At 47.2% G+C, this 21,791-nt stretch overlaps 1 protein-coding gene across 2 annotated transcripts in view; it reads right to left on the reverse strand.

Annotated features, from left to right (window-relative positions):
- Positions 1 to 21,791, reverse strand: part of LOC149342390 (organic anion transporter 3-like) — a 43,276-nt gene that overhangs the window by 14,877 nt on the left and 6,608 nt on the right. The window contains exons 2-11 of one of the 2 annotated variants that reach the window (XM_089544664.1): positions 15,795 to 15,885; positions 15,609 to 15,666; positions 10,065 to 10,343; positions 8,915 to 9,049; positions 5,629 to 5,732; positions 5,343 to 5,497; positions 4,308 to 4,476; positions 2,959 to 3,088; positions 1,936 to 2,060; positions 170 to 384 (exon numbers count right to left, since the gene is read on the reverse strand). In XM_089544664.1, the coding sequence (XP_089400790.1) occupies positions 170 to 384; positions 1,936 to 2,060; positions 2,959 to 3,088; positions 4,308 to 4,476; positions 5,343 to 5,497; positions 5,629 to 5,732; positions 8,915 to 9,049; positions 10,065 to 10,289 (1,258 nt within the window). In that variant the 5' untranslated portion in view covers positions 10,290 to 10,343; positions 15,609 to 15,666; positions 15,795 to 15,885. The remainder of the gene's footprint in view (positions 1 to 169; positions 385 to 1,935; positions 2,061 to 2,958; positions 3,089 to 4,307; positions 4,477 to 5,342; positions 5,498 to 5,628; positions 5,733 to 8,914; positions 9,050 to 10,064; positions 10,344 to 15,608; positions 15,667 to 15,794; positions 15,886 to 21,791) is intronic. The other variant, XM_089544665.1, reaches the window with a different exon arrangement.

Raw genomic sequence — 21,791 nt, forward strand, 5'->3', positions numbered from 1 at the left:
TCTAAAGGGATAAACACGACACGACTAGGTCAGGAATAAGCTACTGCCTTCCTAGGGAACCACCTGAGCTATACTGCTGCCTACCATGCTGACCTCGACTGCACGCACACTCTTACTGCAACCGTTACCACCTATGTACCAACCATAAAAATGTCAAATCTCCCCGTACCAGTTCGCACGATGGCCATGAGGAGGCAGACCACCCCTCCCAATAGCATGAAGCCGGCGTTGGGCCAACGCCGGCCGAGGATGTCCAACGCAGTGATGCACAGGATGTTGACGGGCAACTCGAAGGCGATGGCAATGGAATATATGGCGTAGAGGTTCAGACCCAAGCGACCCAGTCCCAATGCGTTAGAGTTGTAGCACAGGCACACGATGAAGCTGCACAAAAAGAGGCGCGTGACATTCAGCGGATGCGTCACCAGCAGCCCGCGTTCAGATATGACGGGTGTTGAATGTTTTGAATTTGAATGTTGCATTTTAATGAGCCGAAAATTTCACACAATAATAACGACTAAGGTGTGAAAATACGGTCCGCAAGCGACCCCATTTTGTCACGAATTCGCCGTAGTGTTCCCCAGGCAAACACTGTATACAGTGTTGTCTTTATAATTTCATACGTTGTTGCAATATGGCGCGTTGCAATCTGGCGATGTGGCAAAATGAACTCCAGTGCCTGTCTGGCCCATCATTGCGCATGAACACATTTTGGTTGCGCACGTCGTACTGAGCTTTAAAGGATTTCTTTAAACTGGTTCTGGCCTCTCAATGCAGCATCATAGGGCACCGGCGACGGCATTTGTCGATCTTATCTCGAAAAATATAAAAAAATCTTTCCTTTATAAGGGAGCTCAAATTCATCCATGACAGCGCATCGGCGATATTACCTCTCCCTCGCCTCGATATTACCTCTCGCCGAAGTAGAGTTGCGTTATAGCCTTGCACGCTGAGCACTGTTTGCCCTTATGTTGAGTCAGGGGTGGTTGTTATTTCTGTTTACTTCGTTTAGATCTGGCAGCGAAATGAATAGAAGGCGGAGCTGAAAACTTTCTTGACTATAGCGGCACGAGGTTTTCTTCGCTGATTTTTAAAGTCTCAGGGAAAGGAGACAGATGTACCGTAAGGTGAAACTCCAGCTCATACTAGCGATAAAGGAATGATTATCTAGATTGGTGATAGGGACTGCCCGGGCAGATCTCAAAGAAACAAGAGAATCAGTGCAAACGTCAGCCTGAGTGTCATGCCTTCATAACCATACGGATACGAAGGAAAGCTACACACTATTCTCAAGTGTTTATTTGTGAAGAAAAAATTTTCCCAGCCTCAGACCAAGACAATTTATTTTGCTACTAATTTTAACCTTCTCTTTAACACAGTCGTACAGCTAATTTTAAGCTGTGTTCATCTTTCTCAAATCTCCGTAGGTGAATAATTTCGTGCTGCCTAAAGATAAGGACAAATATTTCGGCAATCATGAACATTTCAGAAAGCTGCATAGTTAGTAACGAATATTCCTTTGTTTGAGATGTGCTCCACACGTTAAATGCACGACGCATGCATCTGACTTACATTCTCAAAGATTCACGCTTGCTTACTGCAACATGAACGATGCATCAGACGTATCTGAGATGTAGCAAAGGCTGTTTTTCGCGTCCAAGGTCCAGTAAGGGCCGTATGGCGCGAAGCATACGCTCACCTCTGACAAAAACTAATAAAGGGCTGAGAGGCACGTGGCTGCTGTTGAATTAGACTGCGCGGCAGTATGCATGTTGGCTCGAAGCGTCATTTCGGCACGCGTTACCGCAGCCTTTCTTTTAAATATGAAACGCTGCGGAAAACTTTCTTCGGCCTGAAACCCTACTCAACACGCTATTCTTTCTAGAAGCACGACGGTTTTCTGGAGAGATAGCGCCAAGCGTATAGCTCACTTACCAGCCAAGATAAGATAGGATTACTATCCTGCGTAGCCTGGGATACTTGACGACAGCAAGCGTGGTCTTCCAGAACCCTGTCTCCTGCTTTTGTACATTGCCCTGGGGGTCCTTGGTTGCCGGATCCTAAGGGTCAGAAGTGCCATTGTAAACCTCTGGGATCACGTAGCCGTCAACTCGTGCTCACGACAGCATTCCGTAAACAACAGCACGAATCGTTTTCCTGCGCACTATGACTGCGATGGCGCAAACCTGAAGCTGATAACTAAGGCTATCTTTAGAGCCATGCGCAGTATGGCTAAGAATAAAAGTGACCTCAGGAAGGGCTGCCAAACAAAGTTAATGTCCTTTTAAGTTGCACAAACAATACAATTGAGATTTATCCATGTGGCACGAAGCCTATCAACCTACTTACACTCTGTGCTTTATCTTTAGTGGTTTGCTTTAAGTACTGCCATAAAGTGAACGAAAAAGGAAACAGGCAAAGAATTACGGCTGCGCATTTTACTGTTAGCCTGTTCCATTTCTAGCTATGCTTTGGCAGAAATTTCGGCATCGCTTCCAGCAGTACTAGGCTCTGGCAGCGAATGCTAACAACTCCTCAATCACATCTAAATAAGAAATACGAAGAACCGAAGTTCACAAGTTGCAAAGAAACAAGCCGCCAGTTGATTTATTGGCTGGTGGCAAACTTCGAATGTGGTTCTAAAATGGAAAAAAAAATTTTAGTTGATATTGATTCCTGAGCAGAAAAATACCTTTCCGGTGTATCTCCTTTAACGGAACTAAGAACACGCTGTCTTCTCAAGACGCGCACAGTCAGCTTGTTTCGAAATTGGGTTTTCCTCCCGCACAACTTTAATAGATCCCCCTCGTGCTAAGCGAGGAGAACGCCGTTATGACGATTTCCATTCGATACAAGTCATTTTGCTACGCCAGAGAGTTCACTCTGTTTTTTGTTAGAGCTTGGTATTGGTGGTTGCACGAATGCGCAGATGCGCGTCCACAACTAGGCAGTTTTCACCTGCAACAGTTCGGTGAGTCGCTCCTCGGTGACTGTCTTCCCGTTGAAGCGAGCAATCTTCTGGAAGGTCTCTAGTGCTTTCTTGTTTTTGCCAACGGAGAGCAGCCACCCTGACGACTCTGGTAGCCACCTGTGTTGTTGGTGACGCAAAAAATGGGGAGCTAAGAATGACGAAAGACGGCAAGTGTACGCCTTGCATAAATGGTAACAAATCTAGCCATCATTGAGGGTCAGATGCTAGAGCAGATGCATTCTTGGTCAAAAGCCTTTGGCCATACGTTCCGCTTAAGAGACGCATTGTGACAATGGTTCTTCTTGTGCCGCCGCGATGGCTGAGTGGTTACGGTGTTCGGCTGCTGACCCGAAATATGCTGGTTCAACCCTGGCCACAGCGGACGTATTTCGATGGAGGCGAAATGCTAGAGGCCGGTGTACTGTGCGATGTCAGTGCACGTTAAAGAACCCCCGGTGGCCGAAATTACCCGGAGTCCTCCACTACGGCATCCCTCGAAGCCTGAGCTGCTTTGGAATCTTTAACCCTCCCAAACCATAAAGACATAGCCACAAACAAAATTGCGATAAACTACAGTGTGCACAACTGAAGATCACTACCAACTCCTCAAGAGTTGTATGAATGTCAGGCTGAACGACTATGGCAAAGTTACGACAACGGACGAAACGATTGTCTGCTCTGAGGAGGGTTTCATGATGCCGAAAGTCAAAAAGGACGATACACGTTTCGCGGATTCACGAAGAACCAGATTGCCACACCAACGACGATTTTTTGACACCCGCGAAGTTTCGTGGCCCTCGAAGCAAAAAATTAAGGTTTCACGGAACTGCGATGTTTCTAGATATTAAGCAAGGTCAACTGAGGTTACCGAGTTGGGAAGTGGAGTTGATTGCAGAAATCGTACGCGATTGTCGTGCGCTGAGCTCGTACACATTTAAAAACGAACGCCATAAATGCAAAGCTGAAATGCAAAACTTCTATTCCTTTCCTTTTCTATTTCCTAGGCCTTGCAGCACATTGGTGCGTGTCTGCAGATGTCGACATAACAGCATTGTATCGTGCGTACGCTACTGATACTTGACCTGCTGGTGATCACCTTTTTGATTTGTTAGTAAATAGGCCAAGATGGCAAACTGTACCGCGGTGTACTACGAGCATTAACAATACAGTGCAATTGCGTGGTGACAGAAAGAAATGTGACCTGTTTTTATGCACTTGGTGCCGAGCTACGAAAACAGGTTGACCCATGTCGGTGGCTGCACAATCGGTACGAGTCGTATGAGCGGTCGTTTAACTTCCTTTTGAGGGCCAATAAAAGGCGTTTGTCGGTGCCTACCAGAGAGAGACGAGCAGGACTGCGTCAATAGCCGTGTTGGTGATAAGGAGGCCCCTCCAGCTCTGGATGAGATAGGTGTACCAAGGTAGCGCGGTGGCCAGCACGGACCAGTTGATCGCCCACAGGAAGGCGACCAGTGTGCGCCGCTCTTTCACCGTGTACTCCAGGGCTGCACCATGCACACAAAGAGAGTTCTGAGAACTGCGAATAAAATTCCTCGAAACTACATTTGAGTTGCACTCTGGTGATGTTAATGAACATTTCTTATGGAGTACAAAATAGTGGTCATCGTGATGTTTTATGTGACGACTCTTCCAAAGGCGTAAAAGGCGAAATTCATGTAGATAGAAGTGTTAGGAGAAAACTTTTGCGAAAACGCTCCATTTGCGCCTATATGCACATATCATCATCATCAGCCTGACTACGCCTACTGCAGCCCGCCCGTCTAACTTCCTGCCGCCCCCTGCTATGCTTGCCTCCTCTTGGAATCCAGTCCGTTACCCTTAACGACCATCGGTTATGTTGGCTTCGCATTACATGCCCTGCCCAAGCCTATTTCTTGGTCTTGATTTCGACTAGGATTTCATTAATCTGCGCTGGTTCTCTCACCCACGCTACCCGCTTCCAGTCTCCAAACGTTACAACTATCATTTTCTCTTCCGTAGCTCAGTGCGTTGTCCTGAACGTAAGCTGAACCCTTTTCGTTAGCCTTCACGTTATTACCTCATAGGTGAATACCGGTAAGACACAGCTGCTGTATACTTTTTTCTTGGGGGATATTGCTAAATTGCCATTCATGATTTGGAGAACCTGCCAAATGTGCTCTATCCCATTCTTATTCTTCTCATTACTTCACTCCTGTGATTCAGATCTGCGGTCACTACCTGCCCTAAGTAGACGGATTTCCTTACCCTGTACAGCACCTCGCTGCCAATTGTAAACTGCTGTTTCCTTCCAAGACACATATGCACGGGGCACATATGCGCAGTGCATATTCACATATGAACAGACCTAAATTTCGGTATTATTGCTCACCGATGACGTAGATTGTGGTGCACACTGTGTCGGATCCCATAGAAGTCAGGAATCTCCATATGGGGAAGGTCGAGAAGGTGGGAAAGAATGTTCCTAACAAGTTGCCAGTGGCGCCGATGAGGATGACCAATATCACTGTCTTCTTCCTGCCTATCCTGGAACGTACAAAGACAGGTTGCGAAAAGTGTGCGCTGTTCCAAAGAAAGCAAAGGTGTACTTTTACGCCTGAGAAAAAGCGAATTCAGCACAAAGCGTGGCAACGAAATAGCGAGCGCCGGTCGTTTACCTGTCAGCAAGGAACCCCGAAAGTAAGTAGGAGACTATGGAGCCTGTAAAATACGCCGTGTGAACCGCGTACATCTTCCAGCTGTCGCCGCAGACCCATTGATTCTGGAAGTGTTTGAAAATGGGAAAGGAAGAAACATATTTTGTGATTAGTGACAGTGCATGCAATATTGTGAGCGAATGTCGGAATGGGAACCAATTAATAATATTGTCTGTTCTAAGTTTCAAACTGCGATAACAATTTTTGGGCATTTCGACCAAAAGTCAGATTTCGCCCAGTCGTCGTGCTTCGTGTAAAACTGTCGAAATCGTTTTATTAGAAATACCTTCACATTTTACCAACATACAGTTTTGCCTTTCATCATGTCTTTCTTTCTTAACATAATGGCACCCCCATCGAATAATACGAAAAAGCAGTGAGTAAGCAGCTAGCGCACGTATAGACATGCTTGCAGCCCCGCCGCGGTGGCTCAGTGGTTACGGCGCTCGGCTGCTGGCCCGAAAGACGCGGGTTCGATTCCAGCCGCGGCGGCTGAATTTCGATGGAGGCGAAATTCTAGAGGCCCGTGTACTGTGCGATGTCAGTGCACGTTAAAGATCCCCAGGTGGTCGAAATTTCCGGATCCCTTCACTACGGCGTCCCTCATAGCCTGAGTTGCTTCGGGACGTTAAAGCCCAATAAACCAAACCAAACCAGACATGCTTGCATGATAGGGTAGAGGCTATGCGTTAGGCTCTTTCACGGTCGGAGACGACGTATCATAGTGAAGCCACCAGCATGCTTTTCAGCCAGTCCGAGAGTGAGTGGTACCGCTTGCTTCCATAGCTCTCCATTAGGCGGCGCCACTGACCACCGGTTTCATTTCAGCGCCCACTCCTTCCTTTGTGATGCCGTGGTGGGTGTGAATTTTAAAAATTAAAAGTGAGTGCATGGCTCAGCAGTGATCTCCGCAATCGCAAGCAAATCTCACACTAACCGGGAACAGCCTCAACCTCTCGAAGAGCGCAGAGCTACGGATTTGTATTCCACCTTTTCATGAAATGGAGCGTAGTAGCGTGGACTGCTCCGCTGTTTTCTAATGCGTTTTAGACCTTCGTGGTAGAAGCGCTATAATTTATTGTAGCACCTTCTCTTTTCCTCCAAAGTTGAGAGACCGCAACCCCAATAATCCACTGACACTTTCTCGCTGAATGCTATCTCCGCCTGCATTCTATTTAAAGTTGTCCTCATGGTGTAAGATTTTGGTCCACTGTGGAAAGAAAAAAAAGAATCTGTCTCTGCAATCTTCATAACGTCAAATCGAAATTCAAAGGAACTGCTCAATAAAAGTAGTACAGCTTAGTTGCATCAGATATAAAACTAAATATATACTGGAGCAAAAGGAAATTCCTGAAGTAAAAATCAGTATGTTATCCTGAAAGAGTTAAGCTTCGGAAAAATCAACAAAGAAGCGAAGTGAACTTGCAGGTTGATAGCTCTTGTTGGACAAATACCAGCAACAATGACAATGATGGAAGGTATAAACCTATACTCTATGACAGCAGTACACACCAATAAATAGCAACTCGTTGGCAAATCTATTTGCCTGCGCTTCTTCACTACACATTCGATTGCAAGACGACCAACATTACAGACACAGACAGAATTACGAGCTTGAAAGCTTTCTCGGTGAATACGTCCGTCAGTGGAGAGTAAAATGGATATTTGGAGTTCGCTGGGAGAGACGCGTATTGCGACTCTTAAGAGGCTGGAAGACGACCAAATAGATCAGGGAATAAACGCGAGTTAATAAAGTCCAATAGTTAAAACCAAAAGAAGAAATCGGCAAGAGGATAGGGGGCAAGTAATGCGAAGAGAAGGTTATTGTGCTTTGGAGTAACAGGATAGATTCCGGATTTAAAGAGAAGTAAAAAGGACGAGTGGCGGTTTGAGATTACGGGGTTTTGCGCTGTGATTTGGAAGATGGCCGCAGCTATAGCAGAAAAAGATAGGGTCAGTGCAATAGGAGAGGCCGTTGTTCTACAGTGAGCGTAGTTGGGCTTACGATTAGTACTCTCATTATTATTATGACGATGAGATGCCTTTGTCATGCATGACATGCGTGGTTTAACGCATGCGAGCTGCACACGGGCTATGAGAGCCGTCGTGGTTAATGGCTTCAGATTAATTTTAATCACGTGGGTTTCAATAATGTGCAATCCCGGCCGCGACGGCCGTGTTTCTGTGGAGGCGAAACGCAAAAAGGCACCCGTGTGGTGTGCGATGTCAGTGGTAGAAATTATTCCACCGCCCTTCTCAATGACACCTCTTTCCCTCTCGCTCACTCTCTTCGTTAACTCTCGCTTTTATGTCTTCTCTCGGGGCATGGTTCGCCTGTCCGCCGAGAAACGAGGCAGTTACTTCGCCATTTATTTACTCAAAACCAAATTAGTTTTCATTTTTTTCATTAATGTGAGTCGGCACCGCACAACTTACGGACTCTTTTACATATCTCCTCCATCCAAGCGCGGTCGCGAGATTCGATCCTGCAACTCGTGTTCGGGAGCAAAATGCGATCCTGCAACTCGTGTTCGGGAGCAAAATGCGTTAGAGTATCTGTTCTCGCTTCGGCGAGCGCGGTTTCGGCCGCTTATCTGTTTTTTGAGCAGCGTCCGCTCTGGCGGACGCCGTTGTTGCTGCGACGCGCGTCTTTTCTTTCCTTTTTCTCTTTCCTCTGATCCTTTAACTCTCCTCTATCTGCACGTGGCAGCGGTGGTGGCTTGGCTCGAGCCAGTAAGCAGGCCCGTGCAATTTCCTTTTCATCCTTCTCTCAGTCACAACAACAACAACAGCAAAATGCGTTGGCTATTGCGCCACCACAACGGGTGGGACATGTGCCCCGCATTCGACTCAGCATGCCTGATAGCGATGTTGATGGCGACGACGATTAATGACAGAAAAAAGTAGCGCATCTAGCCAGTCATCGTGCGGAACAACAAAAGCTCGGATTCCCGATTTACAGATGTGAAATGTGTAATCACTTGGCTAAAATAGGCACGAAAAGACATGCAACGAGTGCATCTATGAAGCATAACGCAGATAGAACTCCACAGCGCCTCCGCGATGCACAGGAGCCGATAGAAATAGCTGATTAACATCCCTAAGCAATACAAGCGAACTGTGAGAGCTTTGACTGTGCGCTTAATGGAGCACCAATAAGCATGCGTATGGATATTAGATACAGCTTTTGAGAATGATGCATCTTCACGACATCTGCACAGGGAATGTTGGGGCATGTTCTGCCTACCTCCATGGTGACAGTGGTGTAGATCTCGTTGTTGTCGTAATACCATCTTGTGGGGCAGGTGACCCACTCGCTGGCAATTTCGGTGACCTCGGAGGCATTGCTGCCGTACTGGCCGTCAGCCTGGACCTGCAGCAGCTACGAGAGGTGAGAGAAATTTATTAGTGTCAGCCTCGCAAAGCCGTAGAACTGCACGAGGATCAGTAAGGAAGAGCTCCCGAAAAATGAGTGTCATTTGTTGCTTTTGTTGCAAACTCTGCCGGCGACTACTCAGCTGTTATGACCAATATTGCTTCGACCACCAGAAGTTTAAAACGGAAGCGTTCTAGTCCAAATATGGTGCTTAAAACTTTCTATTTTAAGTGCTCGTCATGCTTTTTATTTAAATTCGCGAAAATATATTTAGAAACCTTTTTGGCATTTTACAAGCGCTTACATCAGATACGGCCCACGGACGCCCCTTTCTGAACCAAAGGATTCAATAAAAAAGGCAATGCCATATAGTTTTGTGTTTCCGCACATGAATTTACGGTCATCAATGTGGGTTTTCACGTATGTGCTGCCATTTGAGTGGGTATATAGATGCACCTCGTTGTAGCTTCCGTTATCATCATTTTAGGTAATGTGAGTCTGAATAGGAACTTTATTGACTAATCTTAAGTATCACCTGTGTTCCATAGGAACTGAGTCTAAATAGGAACTTTATTCAGCAATCTAAAGTATCACCTATCTCCCATAGGAACCGAAGAACGCGAGAATTTTTAGTGCAGGTTATCTTTGTTTCTTTTAATGAAGCTAGGGTTTGATATACAGACAAATAGCTTGCATACTTAATGCCCAGCGACTATAACAAAATAAATATCGTGAGTAAGATGTGCAATTTCTTCACGCTTTTAGAGCCCTTGAAACAATACTTGCTCATTTGAACTAGTTCAAGCTTTTTACACACAAAGCTTTGCAATCCAGACATGTGCGTTGTCGCATCCATTCGCAAAGTCATTCATCATGTTCTGTACCACCAAATATGCTGTCTTCAGACTTTGGCCTTCTGATTCCTTATTAAGTTTCTCCCTTGACTACAATCTACCATAGGTATTGCTAACACTAAGCGCGTTTAAGATCACGTTACAACCACAAACTTCGCGCAACGCACCTGGCAACGACCTCGAGGCAATGTTGTGACGTCAACGGGCGGTCCCGTGCCTTCGCCTGTGTCGTTGAGGAAGCACCATTGGCTGGCTGGCGTGATGTGAATGAACACCTGGCCGAAGTAACAGAACGTCGCGTGCCACGTGGACAGCACGAGGGCCGCAGTTACGATGGTCTTGTTGAAGAGGCCGTAGCCGCCGATCTCGCGCAGAACCTTCTCGAACTCCATGACGCCGGTCGCCGCTGATCGCTAGACTGGGCCACTGCGCTCTCCGTGGCTAGGCTGCACATGAGTAAAAGGAATTCGAAGGCCATTTAATTGGCGTGTGCACTTGTAGGTCTGGTCTCAAGTTGCGTGGTGTCCGCTGCGGTGTCACGATTGCGTTGCTGTCACAGGAATACTAAATATAAGTACCTGGTTCTTGCCGAAAATACAATGGTCGGATAGCTATTGATGGCCGGAGCCTTCAAATCGATGCGGGCGCTTTGTATTTGTGTTCGTGGATATCTAAATATCTGTGTGGGTGAACAGCTATCGGTTCGCGAGCCGGGCTTTTCCCGGTACCTACTCGGGCTAAATTCAACTTTTCTCACGCTTTATTCGACGTTACTTCGTAACACCACGTGCGACCTTCTACCCTATATTGTGTTGCCTAAAGAGAGCGCTTACAATGGAACTTTATGAAAACCTACTTAACGATAACTAAGCCGAGCGCTATAACTTTTTTTAGAATTGTAATTTCACTAAATATTGGCAATTACTCATTCCATAGGCGGTCATTCAATACATCACTTGCACAGAAATAAATATAATCTCTGGCTTCTGTATCTGAATATTAGGCAGCATATTGCTTTCATTTTTTTTAATAAACTTCTTTCCTACTGTCTCGGCTTCTTGGTTTATCGCTTGAAGCCTTCGCGACGAATCAGCATGTAGGCTGCAAAAGCCTGATCCCTTGTACAGAAAGTAAACCTTACAAGTGTGGCTCAGAAAAAGGTCGTGGTCTAAAAATGATGACACCTTGATTGCCTCTTGATTCGATTGCCTCTTGACTGACACCTTGATTCGAAGCGTTATTTGCCTGGAAGCAGACTTACAGCATGCTTTCACGCTTTAGTGGTCACTCCCACGCTGGCTTAGTCGCTCTTGGAAAAGAGTGCACCTTCGTCCTGCTTGCATACAGTTCATTGTGCCCTGAAAACTTCGTATCCTTCAGTATCCTTCAAAGAAAAAAAACTGACTGACCACCAAGCGATGTGATGCGACGGACCAGCGTAAGCAGTTGTTACTTTGCCTTAGCGCTTTTATGATTAAGGCTTTTCAAAATGACGCTTTTGCTTTCGGGGCTTTCGTTGCTCGCGTTTCTTGGCCATGTTGGGATTGTAGGTGGTCATGCACACAGCGAGAGTTATGTTATCCAAGCTTTCTCTCTTTTTATACTTCGTTCGCGGAGTGTATATTCACAGAGCACCATCGCTATTGCTATCTCTCTTGTGTTGTTCTTTATGGCACATAGTCAACTAAGTCCACCATGCGCCAAGCACAAACGCTATTTTTATCTCCATTAAAGGGTGGCGTTAGGTGGCGGCAGTTCCCCACGCAGGGAGGTGGGATAGGGAGGTGGCTTGTGGGTGGCGCTTCTGAAGGGCAGGATGGAGTGAGGGTGTTGGATGGCGCCTCTGGAGCGTGAAGGTGGGCTGGGCTTGGGCAGGGAGGTGCATCGAAGTTAGCTTTTGGTAGGTGCTCATCAGAGCTATGCGGGGGAGGTGAATGATGAGTAGTGCTTCTGAAGGTTGTAATCTGGAGTCAGTGGGCTTCACCGCCGACTGACGCCCGACTCGTTGCGGGCGTGGGTACAGTAGTGCTAATTGGGCAGTAAAGTTACTTAGATAAGGAGGCTTCATTAAGCCAAGCTCGAAAAAAGTTTCATTTTACCCTGTTCACGCCTCTGACAGTCCTGTTATTTCAGAAAAAAAAAAACGCGTTATTGCTGCTTTGTCCCCAGGAAACAAAGATAACAAGGGACAGCCCGAGGTGTAGCTGTAGCGTTCTCATCACAGCCTTGACCCGCAATTAAAAGGCTGTTAAAATAGCTTGAGGTGACTCCGAGCAAATGAGCGGAGGGTATACGATAAGGGATTGCACCTGTGCGCGGTAATGGTTATGGCACTACTACAAGCATGGGAGGATGGCCGCTGTACCCATTAACTCCGAATGCTGGCTGATGGGTTGCACAACAGGTGATGCGCCGCATTGCTTGGCAGGCGATCAAATTACCTGTTTCCAAGCAGCGCCACGCTTCCATTTTGCCACTGTTTGCTGCTTTTCCTGACAGCGGCTCAAAGGGGATTCGCTACTCGCGGCCGACTGTGCGCCAACCGGAACAAACTAAAATTAGGGTGCCTCACGGGGGTAGGAGGTGAAAGGGATCTCTCAGTGATAAACAGTCACCACCCTGTACAGCATCGCAAGAGGCACTGCGCGTCTCCGAGTCGGTTATGTCAAGGCAATCGAGACGAATTTCTAGCGTTTATAGCGTTATTACTTGTTGCATTGTGGTATGTATTTCGGTAGCTGCTTTTTGCTGTGCTTAAATATTGCATTTTGTATTCTTTGCGCAATTAACCAGTCTTCACTTCCCTCTGTATGAAGCTGTTGGATACTCCTTCAGTAGATGAAAAACAGAACCGACACCTTAAAGCGGGCCCGATAACACATTCGTGATCGCCCTTAATGATCTAGTTTTAACAGTCATGCACTCATACAAACCCAAAAGCCTGTATTTAACATAAAAATAGTCCTTCCCAGGCAAACACAAAGAGAGCTGCGACGTTATAAGGGCAGTTTGTCAACGTCGTGACAACTCATGCAAACACTACTCAATAGGCAATGCATCATAACCTCCAAATAGGCATCGAAGTTCTAAGCCCTGCCGAGTCTCTACGCGAGATCGTGAGAGAACAATTCAAATAAACGCTGTACAAATAAGCGCTGAAAATAAACGGTGTGCAGTCTTTAAAATTTTTTAAATGATGGTTTGCGGTCTGCTGTGGATTACTGCCGATTACCGCAAATACAAAAGCACCATGAGAACATCTACCATTTTCCACAAATAGAAGATGCCGCGGACCGTTTCGCCACGCCAAGTACTCAACATGGTAGATAAAAATGGAAAATTGGTTCATGAGAAAAAGAAATGGCGTAGAATCAGTCTTACATCTGAGTGGACACCTGAACCGCACCTTAACGGAAGGGATAAAGGAGGGCGTGAGAGAAGAAAGGAAGAAAGAGGCGCCGTAGTGGAGGGCTCCGCAGTAATTCGACCATCCGGGGACCTTTAACGTGCACATACATCGCCCTTGAGCTGGTACTGGCGGATATAAATGAAATAATAAAAAAAAACTCCTGGGGCGGTTACCCCTTTGCAAAACGATATTCAGCCACAGATGTTGAGGTATTGGTATTTCGCGATATAAAGTGAGGTAAAGAACTTGAGAGCGACATGCAAATATCTATAGTTATCGAGAACTCGTTGCAGTTTTCTACTAATAGTCGTTCTTCGACCAGCTCTCCTCTCCAGTGCGCTGCGACGAAGACTGTCTTCCACGAGAAGTCCCCGGTCCATTAATCGACTTTATGGGCAACTGCTTATACGGCCTTCGCCGATATCGGCTATCGGGTTAAGGCGACAGCAAAGTTTAGAGAGGGAAAAGGAGGTTAGGTCACCTTAGTGGTTCATGCCGAAATCGTGCGAAATGAACTTTCAATGCTCTGCTGCGAACAGTTGGCACAGGCTAGGCGCAGGAATATCATTGCAGACTATTACAAAAGTCTTATAAACTCAAGAACGCCTAAACAAGAAAAAACGCAGAACCATGGACATATGTAACAACACTGTGTGTAACTTTGTCACATTTATAACAGCGCATATGCTGAGCAGAGACTGAGATCCCAGCAGGTGTTCATTTATTATTGATTTTGCATGTTTGCCTGGCAATGGTATAACATCTATTCGAGGCTGAGCACTGGTTTCAAATTAGATATCTTTCTTTTTAATTTTAATTAACTTGCCTGTGAGATAAAACGAAATTTTGCGATGTTCTCGCTGACGAAAAAGAACATTAATAAGATAAGAATTTTGGCATTAGAAAACAGATTAATATTTCGAGAGGATTCAGATTTAGCCACCTTACGACAAAGTCGTTCATTTGTCCTTTAGTAAAGCCATTGAACGGTGTCATTACGCACATCTCCAGGCAAAATATGTCCCCGCATGGCAGCAGCTGGGAAGCCTGCCTCTGTCGATGGCACCGCAGTTTACCGTGCTCGAAAGACAGGTTCTGGTACAAAGTCATCGGGGGTCACATTGTTTGCGTTGAGGTATTCAACACGGGAGCTCTTACTGCACCCGCAAAAACTGAAAGACAGGTTCTAAAAACTAGTATTCTAAAGACAGGTCGTGGTCCAAAGGTTGTTCGTGTCACCAGCGACGGCTGATCGAGCGTGCTTGTCCGATCGCAGTCGATAACGGAGCCGAGGCTCCGGCTCCGAGGCGATAACGGAGCCGCCCAGGAAAGGAAATCGGCATCACTTATTTCCACCTTTTCTTAGGCGTTCTTGATAATATAGCTTTTCCTCCTTCTCCTCTCCAGCAGGCGTGTGCGGTGCGAAGTGGAGTGCCCAGAATATGCGCGCCAAAGACTAAAGTTGGCCTCTTCCTTGAAGCATTTAGACAGCAGGCCACTCTTGTAAGACTTATTGCTAGGCGCTTGGCCGCAGAGTTGGAAAGCAGTCGAGGCAACTCGGCCTTTTCACGTGTTTTGAGCGACGCGGGCCTCGACTCGCGCGGTTGTAATGCCATGAAATGTGCGTGCCCGTATTATCATCTCTCTTCTCGCCACATAATCACCCATCACGACCCTCTTTCTTCTCCACTTCCTCTTCTCCAGTGCAGGTAGTAGTCCAGATATTCATTTTTCCAGTCGACCTCTTTGCTCTTCCTATTATTAAACCTATCTCTCTCTCCAGACATCCGTCGCGGTGGCTCACTTCCTTTGTCATTCAGCTGCGGATCCCAAGGTTGCATTATCGAATCCCGGTTGCGGAGGCCGCATATAGAAGGGAAGCGAAACGCAAAAACACCCGTGCGCTCTGCATTGTCAGCGTGCGTTAGATAACTTCAAGTGGTCAAGATTATTCCGGAGTCCCCCACTACGGCGTCCTTCAAAGCCACGTGTCACTGCGGGATGTTGAACCATGCCATTTGCAATTCGAAATTCGTTTTTCAGACTACAACATGACAGAAATAATTGCCGTGAACTCAACTGGTGTTTTACGAAGTCAAATGCAAGAAAGCAGCGTAATCTACAAAATGGGGCTCTTTTTTTACGAGAAGTGATTGAGAAAAACTACACATCTTTAGGCGGTGAGATAACTAAAAAATGACGCTGCCTGTAATAGAGGATTCTGTTGATGTTTCAATTCGCCAAAATTCCGGCGAAATACAGGCTAGATGACAAATACCCAGAAGTGGACGTGCACACTCACCGCTCTTGATGTGGAACGTCTCGGACGGCTTCGCAACGACGGCTGCAAGGCGCATTCCCTGAAATGAAACGAAAGGTGAAGAAAGCTCCCGCCTCCACTTTTCTTCACCTTGAGTGGCCGGCGCTATATAATTTCGCCCCGAAGTCACGCATGAGCCGGACAGGGCGCCCGGCGGGGTCCACACACCTCAGCTGCTTTTCCCCGTGCGAGCCTCCGGAGAGTCCGGCGTCCGTGCGCCTCCACTTTATAACCGTCGTTGCTCGACCGCCGACGGCCGCTGTAAAGATAATGTTTGCCGCAATGCCCCGGCCATTGCGGACAATCAGCGCGTTTGTCGCGGATTCACTACAAGACAAGGCGAGGTTTGTTGACAGGCGTGTGTGTGTGTGCGCCTGTCGCGATCGGAGGAATGTGCCTGAGCAAGATTACGCGAGCCGGCTCGCACAATCAAGATGGTTGGCTGCTGGTTTCATTGGTGGCAGGCCTACCGGAAATGCAGCTTGAGCGTGCAGGAATAATAATACATAAATAAAATTTCGTGCTGGTTCTTTTTGGCATTCTTATGACACATTTAATTAGGTACATCCATTACTACCCCATTAAAGTAAATTTATCTGCCCTCTGCACCAATTAAGATTCTGACATAATGCCGACTCTGGTACGAGTATCAACGCTAGTGGGGAATCGTCTGCGCTTCTGGAGCGTACGAACGGTTCCTATCTGTCTGGTTCCATGACTTGGGCAAAAGCAATAATGCAGCCAATGACAGTCAAGTTATTGGCCAATTGAATGCAGCTGTAACTAGCGAGCACTGTTTTATAATTACCACTCGTAAACCAATGAGGCTAGTGGTTCCTTTCAAACTATTGCCACAAGCAGATGAGAGCGAATATATTCTTGTGTGTAAGTCGAAAGTGACAAAATCGAATAGAAAACTGTTTTCTTCACGCTAAGTACGTTTCGAGATATAAAACACAGAAAAGAAAAAACCGCTTTCCAAACTTCTTTATTCTCACATTGTGCTTAATCGCTTGGGAGCGTGAAAAATCGGTGACCTCTGTTTTAAGGTATTAGAATTACACCGGCAAAATTTCTGCACAGAAAAATCTGGACAACGTTGTCAAACCAATCGCAAGGCTTGTGGACCATACAACCAGATGTTAATTTTTGTCCATTCTCAAAAACTCTTCTTAGTACTAAAAGAGAGGCATGTACGAGATGTTTAAGTTGTCATCATATACTGAAAAGCAAGCGATACTCAGGAGCTCTAACTTATTCCGTGCCAAACATAATTTGAGTAGTAATATTAAAAACACAACAATACACCACTGATAGTTTGCTGAATCTTGAGTACTGAATCGGATCAATTGGAATCAGATGCAGACACAAGACAGTAATGTTTGTAGGCTCAGCTAAATGAATCTGAAAACCCCATTCTTGTTTACTGAGAAGCGGTTACTGCTTATATGTCACTGTTCGTCGAAAACTCAGTGCCCTCAGAGTCTCAACAATTACTGCTTTTTGCATGGACGGGAACATGAATGAACTGGAGTTCTTAATTTACACTTCAAACAAAAAAGGCAGTAAAAATTGCATGCACATGTAAATCGAAAAGAGGGAGAGAGAATTGAGAGGAAATAGGAAACGAAGGAAGGCATAGTCGCAAGAGGTTCTGGTTGGTTACCCTTCACTGGAAAAATACAAAGCAGCGAAACAGAAAATAAGGAGGAGAACGGTTTGCGCACGCGAGAGTAAAGGGCACGCTACTGCCAACACCTATCACGCAAGCGTATGTCCTTAAGAAACATAGCAGAGTATGGCAAACATTCTGAGCTAGCAACATCAGCTGAGGATCCTCGACTGCGACAGTGAGCTGTCGTCAGGGCTCTACTTGTGCACTTTCGCACTACATTACCAACAGATGGCATATTGAAACAATTCTCTACATATATGCTCCTCACAGAAAAAACTCTGTTACAATATTCTAGGCTAAAATGGATATCGCTGCGTTTTACCCCAAGCTCGTGTGAAACCATACTTCACATAGCGATACCTGTGGTAACGATACCCACCTAACTTACACTAATGCACACGTCTGTAAGGTGCGCGTTTTATTGCTAAAGCACTAACTACCTCACGAGGTGACACCGGCTCACCGAGTTTGTGTGGAGGTGACCTCGAAGCTTACCTTGGCAAAACCTAGCATAGCAACAGCCCATGCAGAAATAACTAAATGCCTCCGCGACTGGGTTTCAAACAGCGGCGGCGCTACAGATCAGCTTCTCTGGACACTACATGAGGGCAATATCCTATCGCCGCAGCCGATCACGCCTCGTGTTAAATTGGAACACATTTTCACACTGTGCATTGGACATCGTCGTCTTCATCAACTTCCATCTGCGGTGTGAACAGATCAGATAAGCTTAACCTCGATCAGAGCTTAACCTGAGCCTAATATCGTCGCCAGATTTGCCGACGACCCAGCAAAGCAAAAACCATGAGGCAAGGCTAAACACATGCTTTCGGTCATCTTCTTGGTTTATCTACGTTAAAACCCTGCCACTTTTTTTGTGTCCTTAACGCGATGGCGTATCGCTATGCGTTACGGCACAAACATCTCTTCTGCATGCTTTCCTTATCTCGTCGCACTGTTTTTCTAAGTAGCACAGGAGAGAAATGAACTTTATCTAACGACTCGTGTCCGGGTTCCGTGATGGGGAAGCAGTGCGGGCAACAAGCGCGTGAAGAAAGGCCTGAGTTCGCGCGCTGTAGAGCTTTCGGAACATGTTCACAGAGCCCTGGTCAGAAGGATGCTAAGAATCGCACTCAGGATTGAGGAAATAGCTTGGACAGGAGAACAAACTTGAGTGGAAGGCGTTCTAGCCCAAACAAAGAAAAACGGTGCGTTCTGAAAGATATTTGGCGTTAATAACACTGAAATATGTGAACCGTTTTATTAATCGGGCGAGCAGCGAGAGCCGGCCCGAGCAGATTATGGAGACGAGCAGGTGAAAGGATGAGACTAAGGACATCTGTGAGCGGGCAATGGATTAGGCTGCTTTGAGACAAGAACTATGTGTGAAAGGATTAACTGAGTGTGAGGGCGGGAGCTCTTCGTGTCCAACATTCTTGGGCTAAAGTTTTGAATATTGGAAAATTGTTAAGGTATTGTTATCGAAATGTGTAAGGTAATGGTGCATTCTTCCGATATGCAGCAAAAATCCTTATTTTAGAGTGTTTCCGTCACTCGCAGCGAACAGTTAAAACTGCCTTAAAAAACCAATGGGGAACGCCTTTGACGACAGCAAAAACGGTAATAGCAAAAAAACTCGAGTCTGCTGACGTGGGATCGGCGGATATGTTCATTGTTGTTATGAAACATTACAATATATGAAAAAATCGCGTTCATAAACAGGTTCTCGTTCAAAAACGCTTTTGTCCAGAATTGCTGGATATGGTTCACTGATCTTACACGCTATCGCTGGCGATCAGGGCAATGATAATGGCTTCTGAGAGCCTCAGAACCCTACTGAAGTAATCCCGGGGTTGATTAGAAAAAGTGAGGTATTTAAAGTTGCTTCCAAGGTCATTATTAAGTTGAAGGACGGATAGAAAGTGCGAAAGGCGGTCATGTGGGCTACTGAGCACATATGGAGACATCGCGTTCCTGAGTGTAGTGCCTGACGTCGAAATCTAGACGAAGTTGCCTAGACGAATCTTCCAACTCCGATAGTGCGAAAGAGGTGTGTGAGCAATAAATTGTTCCGCTTTATCGCGCGGCTCCTCGCGTATACACCAGTCTCGAGGCTCGGACACCGGAGTCTATGCTTTATATCAAATGCGACTGCTGACTTCAAAGCCGGTAAGAAGCTTATTGAAGGTGTAGCAGTATTTTCCTTTTCATGCATGCATGATCCTTTCTATTGCTGGAGAAGCGGATGTGGCCGAGTTACCCGCCCTGCTGGGTGCGGTCGAAGGGGTCCAGCACGCGCTGTACGCCGACGACATCACCATCTGGGCTACGCAAGGACGCCTGGGGGATATGGAGACCAGCCTGCAAACGGCCGCCAGCATAGTGGACCGCTATGCTCGAGACTGTGGTCTGCAATGCTCCCCGCAGAAATCGGAATTCGTGCGTTTACGTCCCTCGCGCACATGCTCGACCCAAATCAATCTCTCGTTGCAAAGCGGTCCCATTCGCGAATCCAAGGAAATCAGAGTCCTTGGACTCTTCATACACAACCAGCGACGCTGCGACACAACACTCGCCAAGCTCCGGCAGGTGGGGGACCAGTTGAGCCGCATGGTCCGCCGGGTTTCCAACAAGCGCGGTGGGTTACGATGCAAAGACGCCTTGCGGCTGGCGAACGCATTCGTGAACAGTCGAATCTTGAATTCGACTCCCTACCTCCACCTGCGGAAACAGGAGGAGGATTCCCTCGAGGTCATCCTCCGCAAAATCATGAAACGAGCGCTGGACCTCCCAGTTTCTACCTATACCAGCCGCCTTATCGCACTGGGGATGGTGAACACTTTTAGGGAGCTTCGGGAGGCCCACCTCAACAACCAATACACTCGTCTCACAAAGACAGGGTCGGGTCGCCGTCTTTTAACCCGACTTCACATCCAGCACACTCAATTCACAGAGGAGAGATGCCGTACACTGGAGACGCGCCCTCCACGTGCGGCTTCTCCCCACCAATATGTCCAAAAAGGATCATAATGGCAGGCGCCTGGCGCGGGCGGAAGCCTTGGACCGCCATTTTCGGAGCAAACCAGGAGTCTTCTACGTGGACGCGTCCGGCCCGGACTCCAGGGGATGGTACACGGCCGCGGTCGTCCACGAAGGTAAAACAGTAGACGCCCTTACTTTCAAGGCCCAGTGAGCAATTCACGCAGAAGAGGTTGCTATCGCTTTGGCAGCCTCTGACACCTCCTCCAAATACATAATCACCGACTCACGAGGGGCTTGTCGAAACGTCACGCAAGGGTGGGTTACTCCCCTAGCTTATCGAATTTACCAAAATTGTAGCCGAGACTCGGATCCCGCGCACCGATCTATCGTTTGGGCTCCAGGTCACCAAGGCGTCCACGGAAATGAGGCAGCCGACGCCGCCACCCGCGCGCTCTCTCTCCGGGCATTTCCCACGGGACCCGACGCCGACCAGGACTTCCATTTCAATCCGATTTACACTTTTAAGGAAATATGCGATTATTACAAATCCACGCACCAAACTCTTCCCACCCCATGCAAAGGGCTGGGGAAGGTCAACGAGCGGGTACTCCTGCGACTGCTCACCAACACGATGTTGTGCCCGGCAATTCTACAGCATTTCGATCCTAAATTCGACGGGCGGTGCTCACACTGTGGGGAGGTGTCTGACACCTACCACATGGTGTGGGCCTGCCAGCAGAACCCATCCCTACCCCCTATCCCGAACCCCACCCGAGAGGACTGGGAGGCGACCCTGTCCGGTTGCTGCACCCTCGAGGCCCAAAGGGCCTTAACGCAGCGCGCCCGGGCTGCGGCAAACGCCAATGGTGTGCCTGACTAGGCATCCCACCTAGTGGTTGTAAGGGCGTGACCCTTCAGGTCACGACCCCCAACACCTCTCTCTATGATTAAATAAATGTTTTACCACCACCACCACCACCACTGAAAAGTGGTGCCCCACGAGATCGAAAACAGCGCCTCAGTGACATCTCTTTGTAGTATTTCAAGGAGACAGTCTTAAATACAGTGTAGGCACAGCTTAGATAACACAGTAACTGTCCGCAAGAGTGACCTATATTCAGGAATATGCGCTGTGTTCTGGTTCATGGTTTAGGGGGGTTTAACGTCCCAAAACGACTCCAGCTATGAGAGACGCCGTAGTGAAGGGCTCCAGAAATTTCGGCCTCCTGGTTCTTAAATCTTTAACGTGCACTGACATCGCACAGTACAGATGCCTCTAGCATTTCGTCTCCATCGAAATTCGGCCGCCGCGGCCGGGATCGGACCCCCGTTTTCCGAGTCAGTAGCCGAGTGCCATAACCACTGAGCCGCCGCGGCGGACAACTCTGTGTTCTGTTCACTTTGTTGCCTGCAGAAATGATGCCTTGGGCAGAAAGTGCTATTTTCCATCTGCCAAACACATGGTTCTATCAGTTTGATGTACGTAAACTCTCTACGTATGAAAGTTG

This window comes from Amblyomma mixtum, chromosome 5, assembly GCF_055824585.1.
Source record: "Amblyomma mixtum isolate Tamu chromosome 5, ASM5582458v1, whole genome shotgun sequence".
In the NCBI taxonomy this organism is placed as follows: Eukaryota; Metazoa; Arthropoda; class Arachnida; order Ixodida; family Ixodidae; genus Amblyomma; species Amblyomma mixtum.